Source organism: Stegostoma tigrinum, chromosome 17 (genome assembly GCF_030684315.1).
Source record: "Stegostoma tigrinum isolate sSteTig4 chromosome 17, sSteTig4.hap1, whole genome shotgun sequence".
Taxonomy (NCBI): domain Eukaryota; kingdom Metazoa; phylum Chordata; class Chondrichthyes; order Orectolobiformes; family Stegostomatidae; genus Stegostoma; species Stegostoma tigrinum.
In genome coordinates, this window is record NC_081370.1 from 12,878,067 (window position 1) to 12,897,943 (window position 19,877).

General features: G+C 43.1%; 1 protein-coding gene across 1 annotated transcript in view; it reads left to right on the forward strand.

Moving 5' to 3' along the window:
• Positions 1-6,024: 6,024 nt before the first annotated feature.
• Positions 6,025-19,877, forward strand: part of LOC125459256 (CUGBP Elav-like family member 1) — a 93,065-nt gene continuing 79,212 nt past the window's right edge. Inside the window, exons 1-3 of the mRNA XM_059652222.1 lie at positions 6,025-6,110; positions 15,845-16,032; positions 18,063-18,145. Coding sequence (XP_059508205.1) covers positions 6,040-6,110; positions 15,845-16,032; positions 18,063-18,145 — 342 coding nt within the window. The 5' untranslated portion in view covers positions 6,025-6,039. The remainder of the gene's footprint in view (positions 6,111-15,844; positions 16,033-18,062; positions 18,146-19,877) is intronic.

Genomic DNA, 19,877 nt, shown 5'->3' on the forward strand with positions numbered 1-19,877 from the left:
CATTTCCCATCAACTACCACCCTCTGTCTTCTTTCAGCAAGCCAATTTTCAATCCAAACTGCTGTATCTCCCACAATCTCATTCCTACGCATTTTGTACAATAGCCTATTGTGGGGAACCTTATCGAATGCCTTGCTGAAATCCATATACACCACCACAACCGGTTTACTCTCATCTACCTGTTTGGTCACCTTCTCGAAGAACTCAATAAGGTTTGTGAGGCACGACCTTCCCTTCACTAAACCGTGCTGACTATCCCTAATCAATTTATTCTTTTCTAGATGATTATAAATCCTATTCCTTATAATGTTTTCCAACACTTTACCAACAACTGAGGTAAGGCTCACTGGTCTATAATTACCAGGGTTGTCTCTACTCCCCTTCTTGAACAGGGGAACCACATTTGCTATCCTCCAGTCGTCTGGCACTATTCCTGTAGACAATGACGAGTTAAAGATCAATGCCAAAGGCTCGGCAATCTCGTCCCTGGCTTCCCAGAGGATCCTAGGATAAATCCCATCCGGACCATCTCCCGGATTGATACAGAGACTCCTTTTACTGTTTCTGCCGGTTTTGGTAATGCTACACATCTGAAAACTGAAGATAATGATTTACTCAGAATAATGTTTGGGATTGATTGGCCCTTGACAGCATGGATTAGAAGTTGGTTAAAAGATAAGAGTGGGTAGGTTTCAGTAGGCATTTCTCAGATTGGAGATGAGTTGAAAGTAGTGTCCCCTGTGGATTGGTGTTTGGACCCTTGCTGTTTCTGGTTTCTACAAATGATTTGGAGGTGGGAGTTGAGGGCAAAAATCTTAATTTGCAGATGATACTATACTGGGGAGGATATTGAATTGTGAGGTTGATGTTAAGTGACTTCAGAAGGACGTTGACAGGTTGGACAAATGGGCAGACATCTGGGAGATGAAGTTCAATGCAAAGAAATGTGAGGTAATGCATTTTGGTAACATCAGCACAGACAGACTAATACAACCTCAATAGTACAGCTTTGAGGGGAGTACAGGAGGCGAAGGTCCTCCAGGTTTATGCGCATGGTTCTCTGAAGATGGCCAGTGAAGTTGAAACAATTGTTAACAAAGCTTATATGATCCTTGTGTTCATGAATAGAGTCATACAATATAAAAGCAACTAAGTGATGATACACCTCTGCAAATCATTGGCCAAACCCCATTCGGAATATTATATAGAGTTCTGACCACCTTATTTAAGGAAGGATGCTAAAGCCTTGGAGAAAGTTTGAAGGAGATTTACTAGAACAATAACAGGGATGAGGGATTTGAGACGCAAGGAAAGGTTAAACAAATTGGGCTTATTTCCCTTGGAGCGGAGAAGATTAAGATGTGACCTTATTGAGATGTTCAAAATAATGAACAATTTTGACAGGATAAAGAAGAATGCTCTATTTTTACTAGTTGGTATTTTAGTCGTTAGTGATCACAATTTCAAGATTGTCAGCCGAGAGCTGGGAGTGAGATGAGAAGAAATGTTTTAGAGCTGTTAGGATTTAGAATGTGCTGCCTGGGGCAGTTGTGGAGATGTATTCATAGGATGTTTCAAAAGAGACCTGGATATATATTTTAAGTGGTGAATTTAGAGGACTACAGAGATAGGGACAGAGAATGGAACTAACTGGGTTCTTCTTTTTGCCAGACCGGATGGGTGCATAACCTCTTTCTGTACTGTTAAATTCTGTGATAGAGCACATCTGACAGTAAGCTAACAGGTGACTTAGGGGTTACAAAAAGAATGGAAGCATAGAAGAATGAAACTAAATGCTCTGGTCTCTAAACATGTCATGTCCGCAATAAAACAGACAATATGACGACGCAGGTAACTATCATTTGATAGTAATTGTAGAGACGTAGCTGCAGGATGACTTGGATTGGCACCTGAATCTTGAGTGCAGAAGAGTTGGGAAGTACAGCTAGCTAGAAAAGGTGAAAGAGTGGCCCTGTTAGTTAATTCAGGTATTAACACAATACAGAGGAATGACTTAAGTTCAGGAAACTGGAATGTGGAAGTAGTGTTGGTGGAGATAAGAAATGATACAGGCAAGAATTCACTTGTGGAAGTGGTGTACTAGCCCCTGAGTAGTAACTGGGCAGTTGGACAGCGTATGAAGGAAGAAATAATGTGAGCTTGCCCGAAAGATTCAGTGATGATCATGGTCAGGATTGTGGTGAGCAGGGAGGGGGTTTCATGTACATATTGTATTGAAAAGTCGATTGGGTACTCTTGACGAAGAACTTACTGAATATCCTTTGTGTAATTTCTTAGGACATCACGTTCTGGTGCCATCCAGTGTGTCTGGTCTACTAGATCTTGTATTGTTCACACAGTTTTGTGAAAGGAAATCAGGTCTAACTAATTTGTGGGCGTTCCTTGAAATGATTAATGCAGAATAGATGTTGTGTACTTAAGATTTCCACGAGGCATATGATAAGTTGCAGTTGTAAAGGTTATTGTGGAAAATTAAAGCACTTTGATTTGATTTGTTTTGATTTGTTATTGTCACACATACCCAGATACAATGAAAAGTTTCTGTGCAGTACGGGCAGAACATACTGCATAGAGTGCATAAAGGTAACAGAACAGTGAGGAATACCATGTGACAGCTGCAGCGAAGGTGTACAGAGAGCGAGATCAACATTAAATTTAAAATTTGAGAGGTCAATTCAGAAGACTAATAGCAGGGAAGAAGCTGCTCTTGAATGTGTTGGTACTTGTGTTTAAACTTTTTTTTAATCTTCTGCTCAATGGAAGAGGTTGCAAGACATTATTACTGGGGTGGGAGGGGTCTTTGATTATGCTGCTGCCTTCCTGAGGCAGTGAGAAGTGTGGATTGAGTCAATAGATGGAAGGTTGGCTTGTGTAATGGGCTGGGCAATGTTCACAACTCTCTATGGTTTCTTACAGCCTTAGGCAGAGCAGTTGCCATACCAAGCCATGATGCATCCGGATAGGATGTTTTCTATGGTGCACCTGTAAGAATTGGTAAGTCTTTGAGGACATGCTGAATTTCCTTAAATTCCTGAGGAAGTACAGGTGTTATTGTGCTTTCTTGACCATTGCATCAATGTCGTGGATCAGGACAGATTGTTGGCTGATTATCACCCCTAGGAACTTGACACTCTAGACCATCTCCACCTCAGCCCCATTGATATAAGCAGGGGCATGCCCTCAGCCTTGCTTCCAGATGCCAGTGACCAGTTCTTTGTTTTGCTGACATTGAGGGAGAGATTATCTTTACAGCATGCCGACAAGCATTTTTTAAATTCATTTTTTGTGGGATGTGGGCTTTGCTGGCTGGCCAGCACTTCTTGTCCATCCCTAGTTGCCCTTGAGAAGGTGGTGGTGAGCTGCCTTCTTGAACTGCTGCATTCCTTCTGCTTTGGGTTGACCAACAATGCTATTAAGGAGGAAATTCCAGGATTTTGACCCAGCGACAGTGAAGGAACGACAATATATTTCCAAGTCAGGATGTTTAGTGGCTTGGAGGTGGTGGTGTTCTCATATCTGCTGCCCTTGTCCTTCTAGATCGAAGCGGTCGTGGGTTTGGAAGGTGTTGTCTGAGGATCTTTGAAATTCTGCAGTGCATCTTGTAGATATTTATCTCTTTCCTGCATTCTGAAAGATTTGGCCTATGTCTCTGGTGTCATTAGTGAACTTGTAGATGGAATTAGGATGAAATTTGGCCACACAGTCATGATTGCACAGGGTGTATGATAAGGGGCTGAGTTCACAGCTGAGTCTGGGTGCCAGTGTTGTGGATTATTGTGGAGGAAGTGGCGTTGCCTGTTCTTAGAGATTCCTGGTTTGTGGGCCAGGAAGTCGAGGATCCAGGTGCAGAGGACGGAGCAGAGACCTAGGTGTTGGAGTTTGGAAATTAGTTAAAATTATAGTATTGAAGGCAGAGCTGTAATCAATAAATAGGATCCTGACGTGGGTATCCATGTTACCTAGATGTTTCAGGAATGATTGTAGGGTCAGGGAGATGGTGTTTGCTGTAGACTTGTTGCAACGGTAGGCAAATTACACAGGACCAAGGCAGGCTTGGAGGCTAGTGTTGATATGAACCATGACTAACCTCTCAAAGCACATCATAATTGTGGAGATCAGAGCTGCTGGGAGGTAGTCATTGAGGCACACCGTATGACATCTCTTTGGTACTGGGATGTTGGTGGTCTTCTTGAAGAAGTGGAGACTTCAGATAGGAGTAAGAAGAGGTTAAAGATGTCAGCGAATACTTCTGCCAGCTGATATGTGCAGCAGCTGAGTACATGATTGGGGGCTCACTTTCTGAGGGATCATTGTCAAATCTGATGTATGCAGCAGTGACTGACGGAACGGGTGCATCTGAGGCCTCTGGGGGCAGGTGACACTGTTTCACTGACCTTCTGTTCAAAACGAGCGTAAAATGCACTGAGCGCATCAGAGAGATGCAATTTTGTCTACAATTTGCCTTGTAGCCTATTATGTCATGTTGGCTTTGCCACAAATGGCGGGTGTCCGTGTGATTGGTTTGGGTCTCTAGCTTAGTCCATATTGCTTCTTGACATCTCTAATGATCTTATGCAGTTCGTGTCTGGATTTTCTGCAAAGGTCAGGGTCATCCGACTTAAATGCCACATGGACTTCAATAGATAACGGATCTCCTGGTTCTTTTTTGGTTTCTGGTTGGGGAACGTTCAGATTAACTTCTTTAGCATGCAGTCTTCTACACACTTGCCAATGAAATCTGTAAAGCTAGTGGGGTAGTCATTTAGATTGTCCAGAGTTCTTGAATATGGACCAATTCACCAATTTCAAACAGTCCTACAGAAACTCTACCGCTTCCTCAGGCCAGCACTGTACTGCTTTCTGTACTCTGTTCTCATGTTTTAATTTCTGCTTGTAAGCTGGGAGGGGGAACACTGTTCATGGTTGCATGGATAGAAGGTTGTTTAGCTCACAGGAGAAAAGCATAAATGCTTGTCTTTTGCTTGGTACAGTGGTGTGCCACAGAGATCAGCGTTAGGAACTCGTTAAATTTATGGAAATGACTTGGATGAAGGGACAAAGGTGTGGTTGCTAACTTGCTGTTGATTATGATGCATGGAGCTGGGATATCTTTGATAGTGCCTTTGATACCAACGTCTCAGCATGGCACTGATTTATGTTTACGTGACATGCTATTTCAGTCTCCCTCTGGTGACTGTATGCATCTCTTTCAATGCTGGTTTGTACCCTAAAACTCCAGCTTAGCTCAAACTCTTCTCCCATGGTGCCACGAGGGACCACTTACTCCCTGTCCCCATCATTTTGTTTTTGGGAGGACCATTTTGTTTGTAGGCATTTGCTGTTGCTGTGAGCCCATTATCAACATACCTGCCAGCTTTATTCATGGCCTGATTACCCTCAACCATGCATCCAGAAAACAACTTAGCACTGTGCTGATGTCAGGCTGACTGACATTAACTGTGAATTAAAATGACCAGCCAGCTTTTATTCCCAAACATCAAGCGATCATATCGTGATCAATCTGACATTGGATCTGTCTGACACTGCACTTCGTACTGCTATGGTTGTACATTCTACAAAGGCCCTGATGGCTCAGCAGTTTCTATTGTGTCAGGGTGAGACTGTATGTGCTACATTGCCTCCTGCTTCACCCAGTTGCTGCTCCAACCTGCTGTAGTGTGTTTGTTCAGTCTGAGCTGTCCGTTACGTGTCTTCCCGGTCCTACAAATCTCAACTCCAACACTCTCTCTCTCTCTCTCTCTCTCTCTCTCTCTCTCTCTCTCTCTCTCTCTCTTCCCCCCTCTCTCTCTCCCCCTCCCTCCCCCCGCACGGTTCTCCAGCTGCTGTGGTCTGAGCTGTCAAGTGCGCACACACACAAATGTGTGAGCTGTGTCCTAGCCTGCTGCACCTGTCTCCATTTGTCTGCAGAGTTTTTTAAAAGAAAAAGCATTTTTATTGTTCCCATTTTGAAAACTTGTGGCCCTTCTCCTGTTACTGCTGTTAGTCTTGCCTTTGATAATGTCTTCCTTCAAACTGGACTTCTTACCGGAGATGATGGTGGACCACTGCACCCTGAGTTCCAATTCTGTGTGAGTACGAAGCCCAGCTTTTGTGCAGTTTGTGGCTCATGCTGTTAGGGCTCTGTGATAAGCTTTTACCATGGAAATGCTTTGCCAGCATTCGATCATTCTGTCTCCGATCTTCTGACACTCGAACTTGAATGCTTATTCTCTGTTCGGTCCCTGCATTCTTTTGCAAACTATCCACTTGGTTATCTCACTTGCTTGCCTTCTGCACAGCTCTCACACACTCTGCCCAAACCCTTGCGCCGTTGCTTGCTCACTGTATTGCCTGCACACCCTTCCCCTCTGCATGATTATCACATCCTTTCACCCGCTGTTTATACAATCCTTGCTTGCACTTTCCATCAGACCCTGTGCCCTCATGCATGTGCTCCGCCTGCGCTTGTGCTCGAGCTTGCGCTCTGCCTGGCTCCAACTACTTGGTGTGGGAGAGATTTCATTACTCTGGGTGAAGAGATTTCTCCTTATCTTAGTCCTCAATGCCCTACTCTGTATCCTTAAACTGTGACCCCTGTTTCTGCACCCCTTGGTCTTTTGTGCATTTACCTTGTCTAGTTCTTTGAAACCAATAAGATCTAAATGAGATTCTCCCCCCTCGTTTTTGAAAATTCCAGTGAATATAGATCTAATCAATCCAGTGTCTCTTTGTACGTCAGCTCTGCCATTCCAGAAATCAGTCTGGTGAGCATCCTATGTACCCAGAAAATCTTGTTTCAGATGAGACTCAAAACTGCGTGATCTCAATTGGTAATTGCTGTAACACATTCCTGTACCTGCACTCTAATTCTCTTGCTGTGAATGCCAACGTAGCATTTGTAACCTTGACTGCTTGCTGCACCTGCCTGTTTCCTTCCAGTGATGAGTGTGGAAGGTTACCCAGGTTCCATTGTACCTTCCCCCTTTCCTAATCTATTGCGAGTCAGATAATCTGCCTTCCTGCTTTTGCTACAAAAGTGGATATCTCAGATATATCCACATACTTCATCTGTTGTGCATTTGCTTACTCACTTAACTTGTCTAACTCACACTGATGCACCTTGCCAACCTCCCCTCAGTTCACTCGCCCACCCAGTTTTGCACCATCAGCAAATTTGGAGACATTACATCTAATTCCTTCATCAAAATCATTAATGCATATTGTGGAAAACTGGGATCCCAGCACTCGACTCTGCTGTAATCCATTAGTCCCCGCTGCCACTTGTAAACTGCCCTATTTAATCCTACTCTTTATTTCCTGTCTGCCAACCAGTTCTCTATCTATATTGGTACAGTGCCCCAATCCCACGTGCTTTAGTTTTACAGATTAGCCTCTTACGTGGGACCTTATCGAAATCCTTCTGAAAATCCAAGTAAACCACGTCCATTAGTTCTCTCTTCCCAACTCTCCTATTTACATGTCGCAAAATTTCAGTAGATTTGTCGAGCATACTTTTGTCATGTACAATCCACGACTTTAGATGTTGGTGTGTTCGCTGAGCTGGGAGGTTTGATAGCAGATGTTTCGTCCCCTTACAAAGTGACATCCTCAGTGCTGTGGAGCCTCCTCTGAAGTACTGTTGTCATGTGCTGGTTCAAATTCATATGGTCTGGTTTTTGCTGCTTCTGGTAGGTGCCAGTTCCGGTTGTGCGTTGTAATGGTTGGTATATCGGGTCTAATTCGAGATGTTTGTTGGAGTCCATGGATGAATGCCAAGAATTTCCTGGATGTCCTCTGTCTTATGATAGTAGTATTGCCCCAGTTGAAAGTGATGTTTTATCTTGTCCGTGTGTATTGAAACAAAGGACATCTGGTCGTGTCATTTCATTGCTAACTGGTGTTAGTGGATGCGGGTAGCTAGTTGTCTGCCTATTTGTCCCACGTAGTGTTTTGTGCAATCTCTGCATGGTATCCTGTAAACTACATTCATCCTGTCCATGGTATCTACTGGGCCTTTAACCCTGGTCAGTTGCTATCTTAATGCACTTAGAGAGGGAACAAAATGTCTGCTACCAAACCTCCCAGCTCAACAAACATACCAACATCTAATAACTAGCGCCCGAGTTACAAATCTTCACTCAAACCCTGTTCATGTTGACTCTGTTGGATTCTGTCACTCTTTTCCAAGTGCTCTGCTATTAATTCTCTTATAATGGACTCTGTAGCATTTTCCCTACCAGTAAGGCTAACTTGTCTATATTTCCATCTTCTCTTACCCTTTTAAATACAGAGGCTACACTTGCTACCCTCCAGCTCATAGGAACTGTTCAGAGTCTATGGAATCTTAAAGAATAACCGTCAACTCATTTTAGTATTTCTAGGACCATTTCCTTAAGTACTGAGATGTAAATTGTCAGGAACTGGGGATTTGTGGGCCTTTAATTCCATCTGTTTCCCCAGATTTCATTTCCCTGCTAATGCTCATTTCTTCTCTCTCTCGCTAAACCCTCTGATCGCTACCATTTGTCGTCTCCTTTGTAAAGACGGAATCAAAATATATATTTAGTTCTACTGTCTCTTTGCTCCTCTTTCTAACTTCCCTTTGTTCCTGACTGTAAAGGACCTACATTTGTCATCACTAATCTTTTTCTCTTCACATGCCTGTAGAAGTTTATACAAACAGTTTGCCTGTTCCCTGCAAATTTATCCTTATAATTTATTATCTCACTCTTAATCAATCCCTTTGTCCTCCTGTGCTGAAATGTAAACTGCTCCCAGTCTTCAGGTCTGCTGCTTTTTAATGGTCAATTTGTCTGCCTCTTCCTTGGATCGATTATTATCTCTATTTTCCCTTGTTAGCCATACTCAGGCCATGTTTCTCACTTGATTTTTGAACCAGACAGGAATAAAGAATTGAGTTCATCCTGAGCTGTTCAAAGTAACCTTTCCTAATTTGTCATAGCTGGTTTGCACCTCATAATATCATCATTTCCTCTATTTAGATTCAGGGTCTTAGAGTCAACTATCTCACTCTCCATCTTGATGAAGAATTCTATCATAGTGCAGTCATTTTGCTCGAAAGGGCCTTGCACAGTTAAGTTATAATGAGAAAGGAGTAATTGACACAACTTGTTTAGGATGACCTGTTCTTTGGTTAGTTGCTTAATATATTGATCCAGAAAACTATCTCTTACATACCCCAGGAATAATTCTTCCCTGGCATTGTTACTTGTTTCATTTGATCAATCTGTGTATTAATGATGTATTATAATGAGAGGCATAGATAGAGTTGATAGCCAGAGACTATTTCCCAGGGCAGAAATAGCTAGCACGAGGGGTCATAGTTTTAAGCTGGTTGGTGGAAAGTATAGAGGGGATGTCAGAGGCAGGTTCTTTACGCAGAGAGTTGTGAGAGCATGGAATGCGTTGCCAGCAGCAGTTGTGGAAGCAAGGTCATTGGGGTCATTTAAGAGACTGCTGGACATGTATATGGTCACAGAAATTTGAGGGTGCATACATGAGGATCAATGGTCGGCACAACATTGTGGGCTGAAGGGCCTGTTCTGTGCTGTACTGTTCTATGTTCTAAGGTTGCCCATAATAATTTTCATAAGCCATGTAAAGGCCCAGCTGAGGCTGTGCTACAGTGACATACAGTAAGGAGAAAGTTGTCTGGGAATTCTCAATATTGACTCCAGACCCCGTGAAGTTTCATGGTATCACATCATGGAAGCCCCCAGCTGATTACCACAAACTGCCTCCCCTTGGCTGCTGAATCAATACCCTTCTATGTTGAGCAACACTTGGAGGATGCACTGAGGGTGGCAAGAGTGCTGAGTGGGAGATTTTGATGTCAACCACTAAGAGCGGCTAGGTAACAGTGCTGCTGATTGTTGGTCAGGTCCTAAAGGACATTGATATTAAGACTTGGTCTGCAGCAGGTAGTGAGGGAGCCAACAAGAAGAAAAAAAATTCTTGACCTCACCCTCACCAGTCTGCCACCTGCAGATGTAAATGTCCATGATCTAAGAGTGACCATTGCACAGGCCTTGTGGAGACCAAGTCCTGCCTTCACTTTGAGAATGCCTTCCATTGTGTTGTGTGGGACTGTCACTTTGCTAAATGGAGTAGACTTCAAACAGATCTAGCAGCTCAAGACTTGGCGTTCATGAGGCTCCGTGGGACTTCAGTAGCAGCAGAATCATACTCTAATGCAATCTGGAAGTTCTTGGTCTGGTATATTTCCCCCCTACTGTACCCTTGCCATCAAACCAAGGAATCAACTGCAATTCAGTGAAGAGTGCAGGAGGAGGACCAGGCATGGTCACAAAGGAGGTGTCAACCTGTGGATTGTACAGAACAGAATTATTTGCATGCCAAACAGCAAAATGCTTTTAACGTTTAGATTCTGATGAATAAGGCGGATGTGTTGACATGTTCCAATAAAGAAAAGGTTTGGACCATCAAATCCTGTGAACCTTGGATATCAAGAGATGTGCAACATTTGATTGAGAGAAGAAGGGAGACGTGGCACTTACCAAGGGCTCAAAATGACAGAAGCCCTAAGGACTATAAAATTTTCAAGAGGGAACTTCTTAAAAAATGATTGAAGGCTAAAAGGGATATGAAAGGATACTGGCCGGTGATATAAAGGAAATTCTAAGTTGTTTTATAGACACATTAAAGGTGAAAGTATGATGAGGGAAAGAATATCACCCGTTAAGGATTGCAGTGGTCATTTGTGTATGGAGCCTGAGGATGTAGGTAGGGTTCTAAATAAATACTTTGACTCGTAAGAGGGATGATAGGGAGGAGGTCTATGATACAATGAAAGAAATTAACATAACAGAGAGAGATTTTGAGTGATCTGGCAGGCCTAAAACTAGATAAGTCACCAGGGACAAATGAAATGTATCCCAGGTTGTTGGGTGAGGCAAGGGAGGAAATAGCAGAGGTGCTTAAAAATTTTTCAATTCTTCTCAAGCCACAAGAAGAGAATGAACGACAGCTAATGTGATACCATTATTCAAGAAGGAAACAAGGGAGCTACAGGCTGTTCAGTCTAACCTCAGAGAGGTGGAAACTTGGAAGCAATTCTGAGTGACAGAATGAATCTGCATTTGGAGAGTTGGGGATTAATCAAGAACAGCCAGCATGTTTTGTTAAGGGGAGGTGATGTCTGACTAAATTGAATTTTTTTGAAGAGGTAATCAGATATATAGATGAGGACAGTACTTTTGATATCATCTACTTGATCTTCTGCAGGGCTTTTGATAAGGCCCCGCATGGGAGACTGATAACAAAGGCAAGAGCCCATGGGATCCCAGGAAATCTGGCAAATAGATCCTCAATTTGGCTGAGTGATTTGGTGATAGTTGAGGGCTGCTTTTCCCTCTGGATGTCTGTGTCCAGTGGTGTTCCACAGGGGTCAAAGTTAGGGCTCTTGCTGTTTATGGTACATGCAGATGATTTACACTGAATGTAGGAGGATTGGCCAGTAAGTTTGCAGATGATACAAAAATTGGTGGAGTGGTAGATAGTGAAGAAGACAGCCTTAGGCTGCAAGAGAATGTATGAGCTGGTCAGATGAGTTGTTTGGTGGTATATAGGATTTAATCTGGATAAATGTGAGGCGATGCACTTGGGCAGGATAAATGAGGCAAGGAATACATGATGAGTGTGTGCATGTGCAAAGGTTCTTTTAAGGTAACAGGACAGATGGGGAAGTGAAGCATATGGGATATTATTAGTTGAGACATAGAGTTGCAAGAGCAGGGAGCTTATACTGGGACTATGTAAGTTATTGACTAGGCCACAGCTAGAGTATTGCGTGCAGTTCTGGAGTCCACATTATAAAAGGGATGTGAAGCAGTGGAGATGGCTTTCGTTCCATCAAGTCTGTATCACTAAAAATATGCTACTGCCTACACTATTCCACTTTCCCATTGGCATGAATGTTAGGACACTTCAAGCGCTCGTCCAAGTACTTTTTAAAAGCTGCAAGGTTTCCCAACTCAACTACACTCAGTCAATGCATTTCAGACCCCCACAATCCACTGGGTTAGAAAAGTTTTCCTCAAAGCCCCTCTAAAGCTTTTGCCTTCTGCTTTGAAATCATGTCGCCTTGACGTTTCAACTAAGGGGAACAGCTGCCACCCTCCTACATCTCTACTCCAAACTTATCTGTTCCAAAGAAGAAAACCCATGCATCTCCAGCCTCTCTTCAAACCTGAAATGTTTTGTCTCTGGTAACATCCTGGTGAATCTCCTTTGCAGCCCCTCCAGTGCAATCCAATCCTGCCAAGAGTGTCATGACCAGAATTACGCTCAGTATACCAATAGTAGCCTAATCAAAGTTCTGTACAGCTCCAACATATCTGCCCTGCTCTTAAATTTATGCTATGACTAATGAAGGCAAATGTTCTTAACTACCGTATTAACCTGAGGTGCAGAGGGGGTTTACCAGGATGTTCCTTGGCCTGGAGTGTTTCAGTCGTGAAGAGGGATTGGACAGTCTAGGATTGTTTTCCTAAGAGCAGAGGAGATTGAGAGAAGACATGATTGAGATGCCAAAGATTATGAGGGGCATAGGTAGGAACTTCTCTCTTTTAATGGAGGGATCACTGATTAGTGGGCATAGATTGAAGGTATAGAGCAGAAGGTTTAGAGAAAGTGTGAGGAAAAACTTTTTCAGCCAGAGGGTGGTGGTAATCAGAGACTCACTGCTTCTAAAGGTGGTGGAGGCCAATGTGCTCATGGCATTTCCTAAGTTTTTATGCATTTGTGATGACAAAGCATACAAGACTCAAATGCTGGAAATTGGGATTATAGTAGGTGGTTGTTTTTGACCAGCACGGACACAATGGGCCAAAAGGCCTTTTTCTACAGATTTTGATGACTCGAATTCGATTCATTTAACGTGATGCCAAGAAATGGCTGGAAGCACTAGATACTGCAAAGACTATGGGCCGTGACAACATTTCAGCAATAGCGCTGAAAACCCATGTTCCAGAATTTGCTGCTCCCTTAGCAAAATTGTTTGTGTACAGCTACAGCATTGGAATCTACCTGACAAAATAAAAACTCCTCTGGTGAATTCTACAAATGAGGTATGAGAAAATAGTCCTTGACATCAAGGAGCTGGAGCAAAACTAGAGCCAATAGATATTAAGGGAAATGTCTTTGCTATGTGGAGTCATACCCAGCACAAAGGAACGTGATTGTGGTTGAAGTTTGGTCATCTCAGCTCCTTCATCACTGACCTTCCCTCTATCGTAAGGTCAGAGTGCGGATGCTTGCTGATGATTGCAAAACGATCAGCACCGTTTGTGACACCCCAGATACCGAACTGGTCCATGTTCAAAGGCAACAAGATCTGGACAGTATTTCAGCATGGGGCTTGGAAAGTGGCAAGTAATATTCATGCCACACAAATGCCAGGCAATAGCCATCACCAGTAAGAGATGATCTAACCACTGCCCCTCGACATTTAATGGTGTTACCATCACTGAATTTCCCACTATCAACATCCTGGAGATTACCAATGACCAGACACTGAATTGGACTCCAGCATAAAAACAATGGCTACAAGAGCAGCTCAGAGGCTAGTAATACTACAGTGACACACCTTCTGACTCCCAAAGCCTGCCCACCATCTACAAGACACAAGTCAGGAGTGTGATGGAATACTCCCCACTCCTGGAGGAGTGCAACTTCGAAAACATCCAAGAAACTTGACACTATCAAGGATAAAACAGCCTTCTTGATTGGCATCACATCCACAAACATTGTTTCTCCATCACTGGCACTCAGAGGGAACACTGTGCACTGTCTGCAAGATGCACTGCACAAGTTCAACAAGTATCCTTAGACAGCACCTACCAAACCCACGATTACTTCCATCCAGAAGAGCAAAGCAAACAGATACTTGGGCGAAACACCACATTTTGATAGAAGGGTTATATATTTCCAAGTCAGGATGGCGAGTGGCTTGGAGAGAGCTTTGTAGGCGGTGGTCTTGCAGTCCTAATCCTCCTCGAGGTATTGTTGGTTCAGAAGGTGCTGTCTACAGACCCTGGATAAATTTCTGCAGTCATTCATGTAGTTGGTATACGCTGCTGCAACTGAGCATTGATGGTGGAGGGAATGGAGGTTGTGGCTGTCAGCCAGCTGCCTGGCCTTGGACAGTGTCAACTTCTTGTGTTGTTCAAGCTGCACCCATCCAGGCTTCTGGGGAGTGTTCCATCGCGCACAAGAGGCATAATTTTAAAGTGAAAGACAAGATGTTTTGGGTGGATTTGAGGAAAAGCTTTTTCACCCAGAAAGTGGTAGGAATCTGGAGTACACTACCTGAAAGAGTAGTTGAAGCAGGAATCCTCAACATTTTAAAAGTACTTGGATGAGCAGTTGAAATGTTGTGGCATTCAAGGCGTGGGCTTAACATGGGAAAGTGGGACTAATACAGTTTTATGACGTTTTCGGTGGCACAGACTCAGTGGACTGAAGCATCTGTTCTGTACTGTATGATTCTATGGTCAGCAGTCAGGATTGCCCAAAAACTGTCTGTCTTGAGAGGAGGTATATTGGAGGGGATTTGACATGAGTATCATGACCTGAAACTTCAGAGTTTTAGATTACATAAGAGCTCGGAGCAGGAATAGGCCATCTGGCCCCTCGAGCCTGACCCGCTATTTAATAAGATTATGGCTGATCTTTTGGAGACTCGGCTCCACTTAACCGCCCACTCACCATAACCCTTAATTCCTTGACTGTTCAAAAATTTATCTAGCCTTTCCTTAAAAACGTTCAGCGAGGTAGCTTGAACCGCTTCACCGGGCAGGGAATTCTACAGATTCACAACCCTTTGGGTGAAGAAGTTCTTCCTGACCTCAGTCCTACATCTGCTTCCCTTTATTTTGAGCCGATGCCCTCTAGTCCTCGTTTCACCTGCTAGCGGAAACAACCTCCCTGCCTTCACCTTATCTATTCTCTTCATAATCTTATATGTTTCTATAAGATCACTCATTCTTCTGAATTCCAATGAGTATAATCCCAGCCTACTCAGTCTGTCCTCATAATCCAGTCCTCTCAACTCTGGAATCAACCGAGTGAATTTCTCTGCACCCCCTCCAGTGCTAGTATATCTCATCTCAAGTAAGGAGACCAAAACTGCGCACACTACTCCAGGTGTGGCCTCACCAGGACCCTATACAGCTGCAGCAGAGCCTCCCTGTTTTTAAACTCCATCCCTCTAGCAATGGCCAACACAATTCCATTTGCCTTTTTAATTACCTGCTGCACCAGCAGTCCTACTTTTAACGATTCATGCACAAGGACACCCAAGTCCCTCTGCACAGCAGCGTGCTGCAATTTTTTACCATTTAAAACATAATCCTTCTTGCTGTTATTCCTACCAAAATGGATGACCTCACACTTATCAACATTGTACTCCATCTGCCAGACCTTTGCCCACTCACTTAGCCTGCAGAGGGATATAGATAGTCTTTCAGTGTCTTCTGCACACTTTGCTCTACCACTCACCTTAGTGTCATCTGCAAATTTTGACAGACCACACTTAGTCCCTAGCTCCAAATCATCTATGTAAATGTTGTTGAAAGATGTGCTCAATCAAGACTTAGCCAGGGAGCATTTCATTAAGTGATCATTGGTTTGCTGCCAGAGAGGCTGCTGAAAGGGAGTGAGGCCTGTGCTGTCTTGTTGCCCCATCTCCTCACAGCTGTCTGTAACCCAGCACAACCTAATGCTTCCCCACATCTGTCGGTCTGTGATTTCTTACCATGATGCTACTTTTTGCTTTGCCTAGATCAAAGAAGATGAATGGGTCTCTGGATCACTCCGACCAGCCCGACATCGACTCCATCAAGATGTTCGTCGGTCAGATTCCACGGTCTTGGTCAGAGAAGGAACTGAAAGAACTCTTTGAACAGTATGGTGCTGTATATGAAATCAATGTGCTTCGAGACAGGAGTCAGAATCCCCCTCAGAGTAAAGGTGAGCTTGCCAAATCTGCTGTGCTTTGTCTTCAGTACTTGCCTTCTAACACCAAGTTTCTGGGAGGCTGTTCAACAAATACAAGGTTCAACTCCATGCAGTGTGTTTTGTGGTTTAATGGTTACATTTTTTCCTCGTAAAGAGCAAATTGAAATACTGCCTTGTGGTTAGTTTATCCACATGCAGAGACTGGGCTGTTAGGAGCCCAAAGCGCTCATACTGTGTGTGGAGCTGGGTGAACGCAGCAGGCCAAGCAGCATCTCAGGAGCACAAAAGCTGACGTTTCGAGCCTAGACCCTTCTTCATCCTCTTTTGTGCTCCTGAGATGCTGCTTGGCCTGCTGCGTTCATCCAGCTCCACACTTTGTTATCTTGAATTCTCCAGCATCTTCAGTTCCCATTATCACCTCTCATACTGTGCTTGCTTGTGGTGCCTCCTTAACTTGTATCATTCTGGGATACTCCTTGTTCTGAGTATTGATGCCAATGGCAATTTAGGAATACAATCAGATGTCTTAATTTTGCCACCTAAAAAATAAAAAGTAGGAGCAGGAGTGGGCCATTTACCCTTCAGCTTACTCGGTCTCAGTAAGATCATATCTGATCTAATTATTGACCTTGACCCCCCCAAAAAAAAAGAATCAGCCTTGAATAAATTCAGTGTTGTCTGGGAAGAGGATTTCACAGAAGAACAACTACCTGGCAGAAGAATTCTTGCTCATTGCTGTCTTAAATGTGCGACCTTTTCTAGTTGAAACTATATCCCTTAGTTTGAGGTGCTCTCACTAGGGGGAAACATCCTTTCAGCATCCACCCTGTCGAACAGCTCCTCAGGATGTTCAAATAAGATCAGCTCTCATTCCTCAAAACTCCAATGAATACAGGCCCAACCTTTCTTCACAAGACCAACCCTCCATCATAGGAGACACCTGACTGAATTTTGATCTACTTCCAGTGGAAGTATTATCCCTCTTTAAGGAGTACTCTGTACTCTTAGTGCATTCTCATCAATGACCTTTGCAGTTGTGGCAAGACTTTTTTTTTACTTTTATACTGTATTCCCCTTGCAGTGAAGGCCAACATTCCATTCACCTTCCTAATTAATTGGTATACCTACATGCTAACTTTGATGAACAAGGACAGTCGGATCCCTCTGCAGCACACCATTCTTCAGTTTCTGTCCATTGAAATAATATTTTGCTTTCCTGGTCTTCCTGTCAAACTGAACAGCTTCTCATTTTCCCAAATTATAGCCCAATTCGTCAATTTTTACCCATTCATTGAGCCAATCTATATATATGTCTGTACCTATATATGCCAACAAATTTGGCTACAATGCGTTTGGTGTCTTCGTTCAGCCAGTAATACAGATCAGAAATAGTTGGGGCCACAGCACTGATTCCTGTGGCCCTCTAATCATTGCAATTTAAACAACTTTTTATCTTGACTGTATCTGTTGATTAGCCAAACCAGAAAATATATCACCCCAAACACAAGGGATTACCTTGTGTATGAATCTTTTAAGTGGTACCTTATTGTTTGCTTTTTGGAAATCCAAATGCACTTACGTCTGCATAACTGTTTGTGATGTCCTTACATCATTATGAAGGTATATAATAAACTTCAGATCAGGGAGGAGGACTGGAAAAGAGAGGTGGGCATTGAGTGTGCTGACCACTGAGTGTGATGGCTGAAATAGCTTTGGGCTCTGGATCCCTCCTAAGGGATTGTGCCGGTGCATTTGGTGAGGAATCTGCGGTTGCTGAATGGCTGGTATAGCAGCTGCAGCTTTCATGGTGTGTGGAAGGAGGAGTTAACACCCGATCTAAGAGTCTAGTTATACAGGCTTGTGTCAGTCTGGGACAGGATGAAGTGGCAAATAGGACACTGCTACTTTTCTAGGACTTGGCCCGTTCACAACACCTGAAGTGGAAACTGGGGCGTCAAGGATTGATCATTGCTAGAGCAGGTGAGAAGGGTCCCAAGGGAAGGGAAACTTTCCTACTCTTGACTCTATGCCTTTCTTTTTAGGTTGTTGCTTTGTAACGTTTTATACTCGTAAGGCAGCATTGGAAGCACAAAACGCTCTTCACAATATGAAGATTCTGCCTGGGGTGAGTATGTGCATGCCGATTCAGCTTTGAATATTCTGAATGGATTAACCTCTCCAGCTCTCCCAACTTCCCCGGGTATTAGTGTTAGGATCTTCAGTCAGCTTAGCACGTATTAGTGGTCTGGACTTGGTGTATAGGGCACGGTTTCAGAATTTACAAATTAGAAGAAACTTCAATGTTTTGTCAGCTATGAGCAGAAAGTGTTAAAAGTCAAAAGGGCAAATTATTGGAACAGGCAGGTAATGGCTGATGAAGTTTATGTGAATTGATTCATTTTCATGGGAAGAATGCAAGGATTCAACTTACAATGAATGGTACAACTCAAAAGAAGTGGAGAGGCAGATAGAAACTGGGAGGACAGCTTGGAAGTGTGGTTAATATCATTAATGACACAGTACCAAAGTGGTAATGTTAACATATGTAGTAGGATTAGGTGCAGTGCCGGACACTCAATTTCACAAAGGTGTGCAGGCATTGGAGACGGTACAAAAAAGATTGATGAGAATGGTATCAGGAATGAAGAGCTTTATTTCTAAGGACAGATTTGACAAGTTGAAACTGTTTTCCTTGGCAAAGAAAAGGCTGAGGGGTCATTTGGTTGAGCTATTCAAAATTATTGTATGAACAGGTAGAAACTCTTTCTATTAGTAGAAGAATGGAGAACCAGAGGGCGCAAATTGAAGGTGATTGGCCGAAGAAGCAAAGCATTAGGATAATGATGGCAAGATTTGAGAACCTTAGCTGACAAGAGGAATTGAGAGCTTAGTCAAAAATGAGGCATGCGTAAGGTTTAGGAAACTGAAGACAGAACGCAAAGATAGCAGAAAAAAACTCAAATAAGGAATTATGATGGCTAAAAGGGATTATGACCTGTCTTTGGCAAACAGAGTTAAGAAAAGTCTCTTACATTTCTAAGTAGCTGAAGGGTAGCCCGGAAAAGGTAGATCCACTCGAGGAACTGTCTCCATGAATTTGATGACAGAAATTTGCATCTTGATTAAACTTGATTGAATTTGAGGAATTTGTGGATGAGCGTAACTGAGGTTTGCATGGATTTCAGAGAGGCCTCAGTCAAGATCCTTTGTGGTGGAGTGATTACAACATTCAAAGCTCAAAGATCCATGAGTAAGTGACAGTTTGAATCCAAAGTTGGATCAGACTCAAAGAAGTGAAAGCTAGTAGTTGAATGAGGTTTTCAAACATACATAGAACATAGAACAGTACAGCACAGTACAGGCCCTTCGGGCTGTTGTGCTGACCGATAATCCTACTAAGATCAAACTACCCTCCATACCCTACATTATACTATCATCTACATGCTTACTTAAGAGTTGCTTAAATGTCTCTGATGTATTTGACTCCATGACCACTCCGGCAGTGTATTCCACATGCCCACCACTCTCTGTGTCAAGAACTCTGTTTTGTGAATGGAAAATAGTTCCAGTGGAATTTTGATTTTTTTTTAATGTAAATCATTTGTTTAGGTTTGAATTTAAGGAGCATTGAGTAATAGCATTTTAACATATAGCCATAGCATATACAGCATGGAAACAGACCCTTTGGTCAACAAAAAGAAATTGACGTTGAGGAGCGGTCCCTAGAGCTGCCGACAGGTCTCGATGGCCTGGGCGGAGAGACAGACAAAACAAGTGAAGTTTCATGTAGAAATTGTGGGAAGGTGCGAATGGAAAGGGCAAATGAAGCAAAGGTCTGCATAGTTAATGGGAGAATA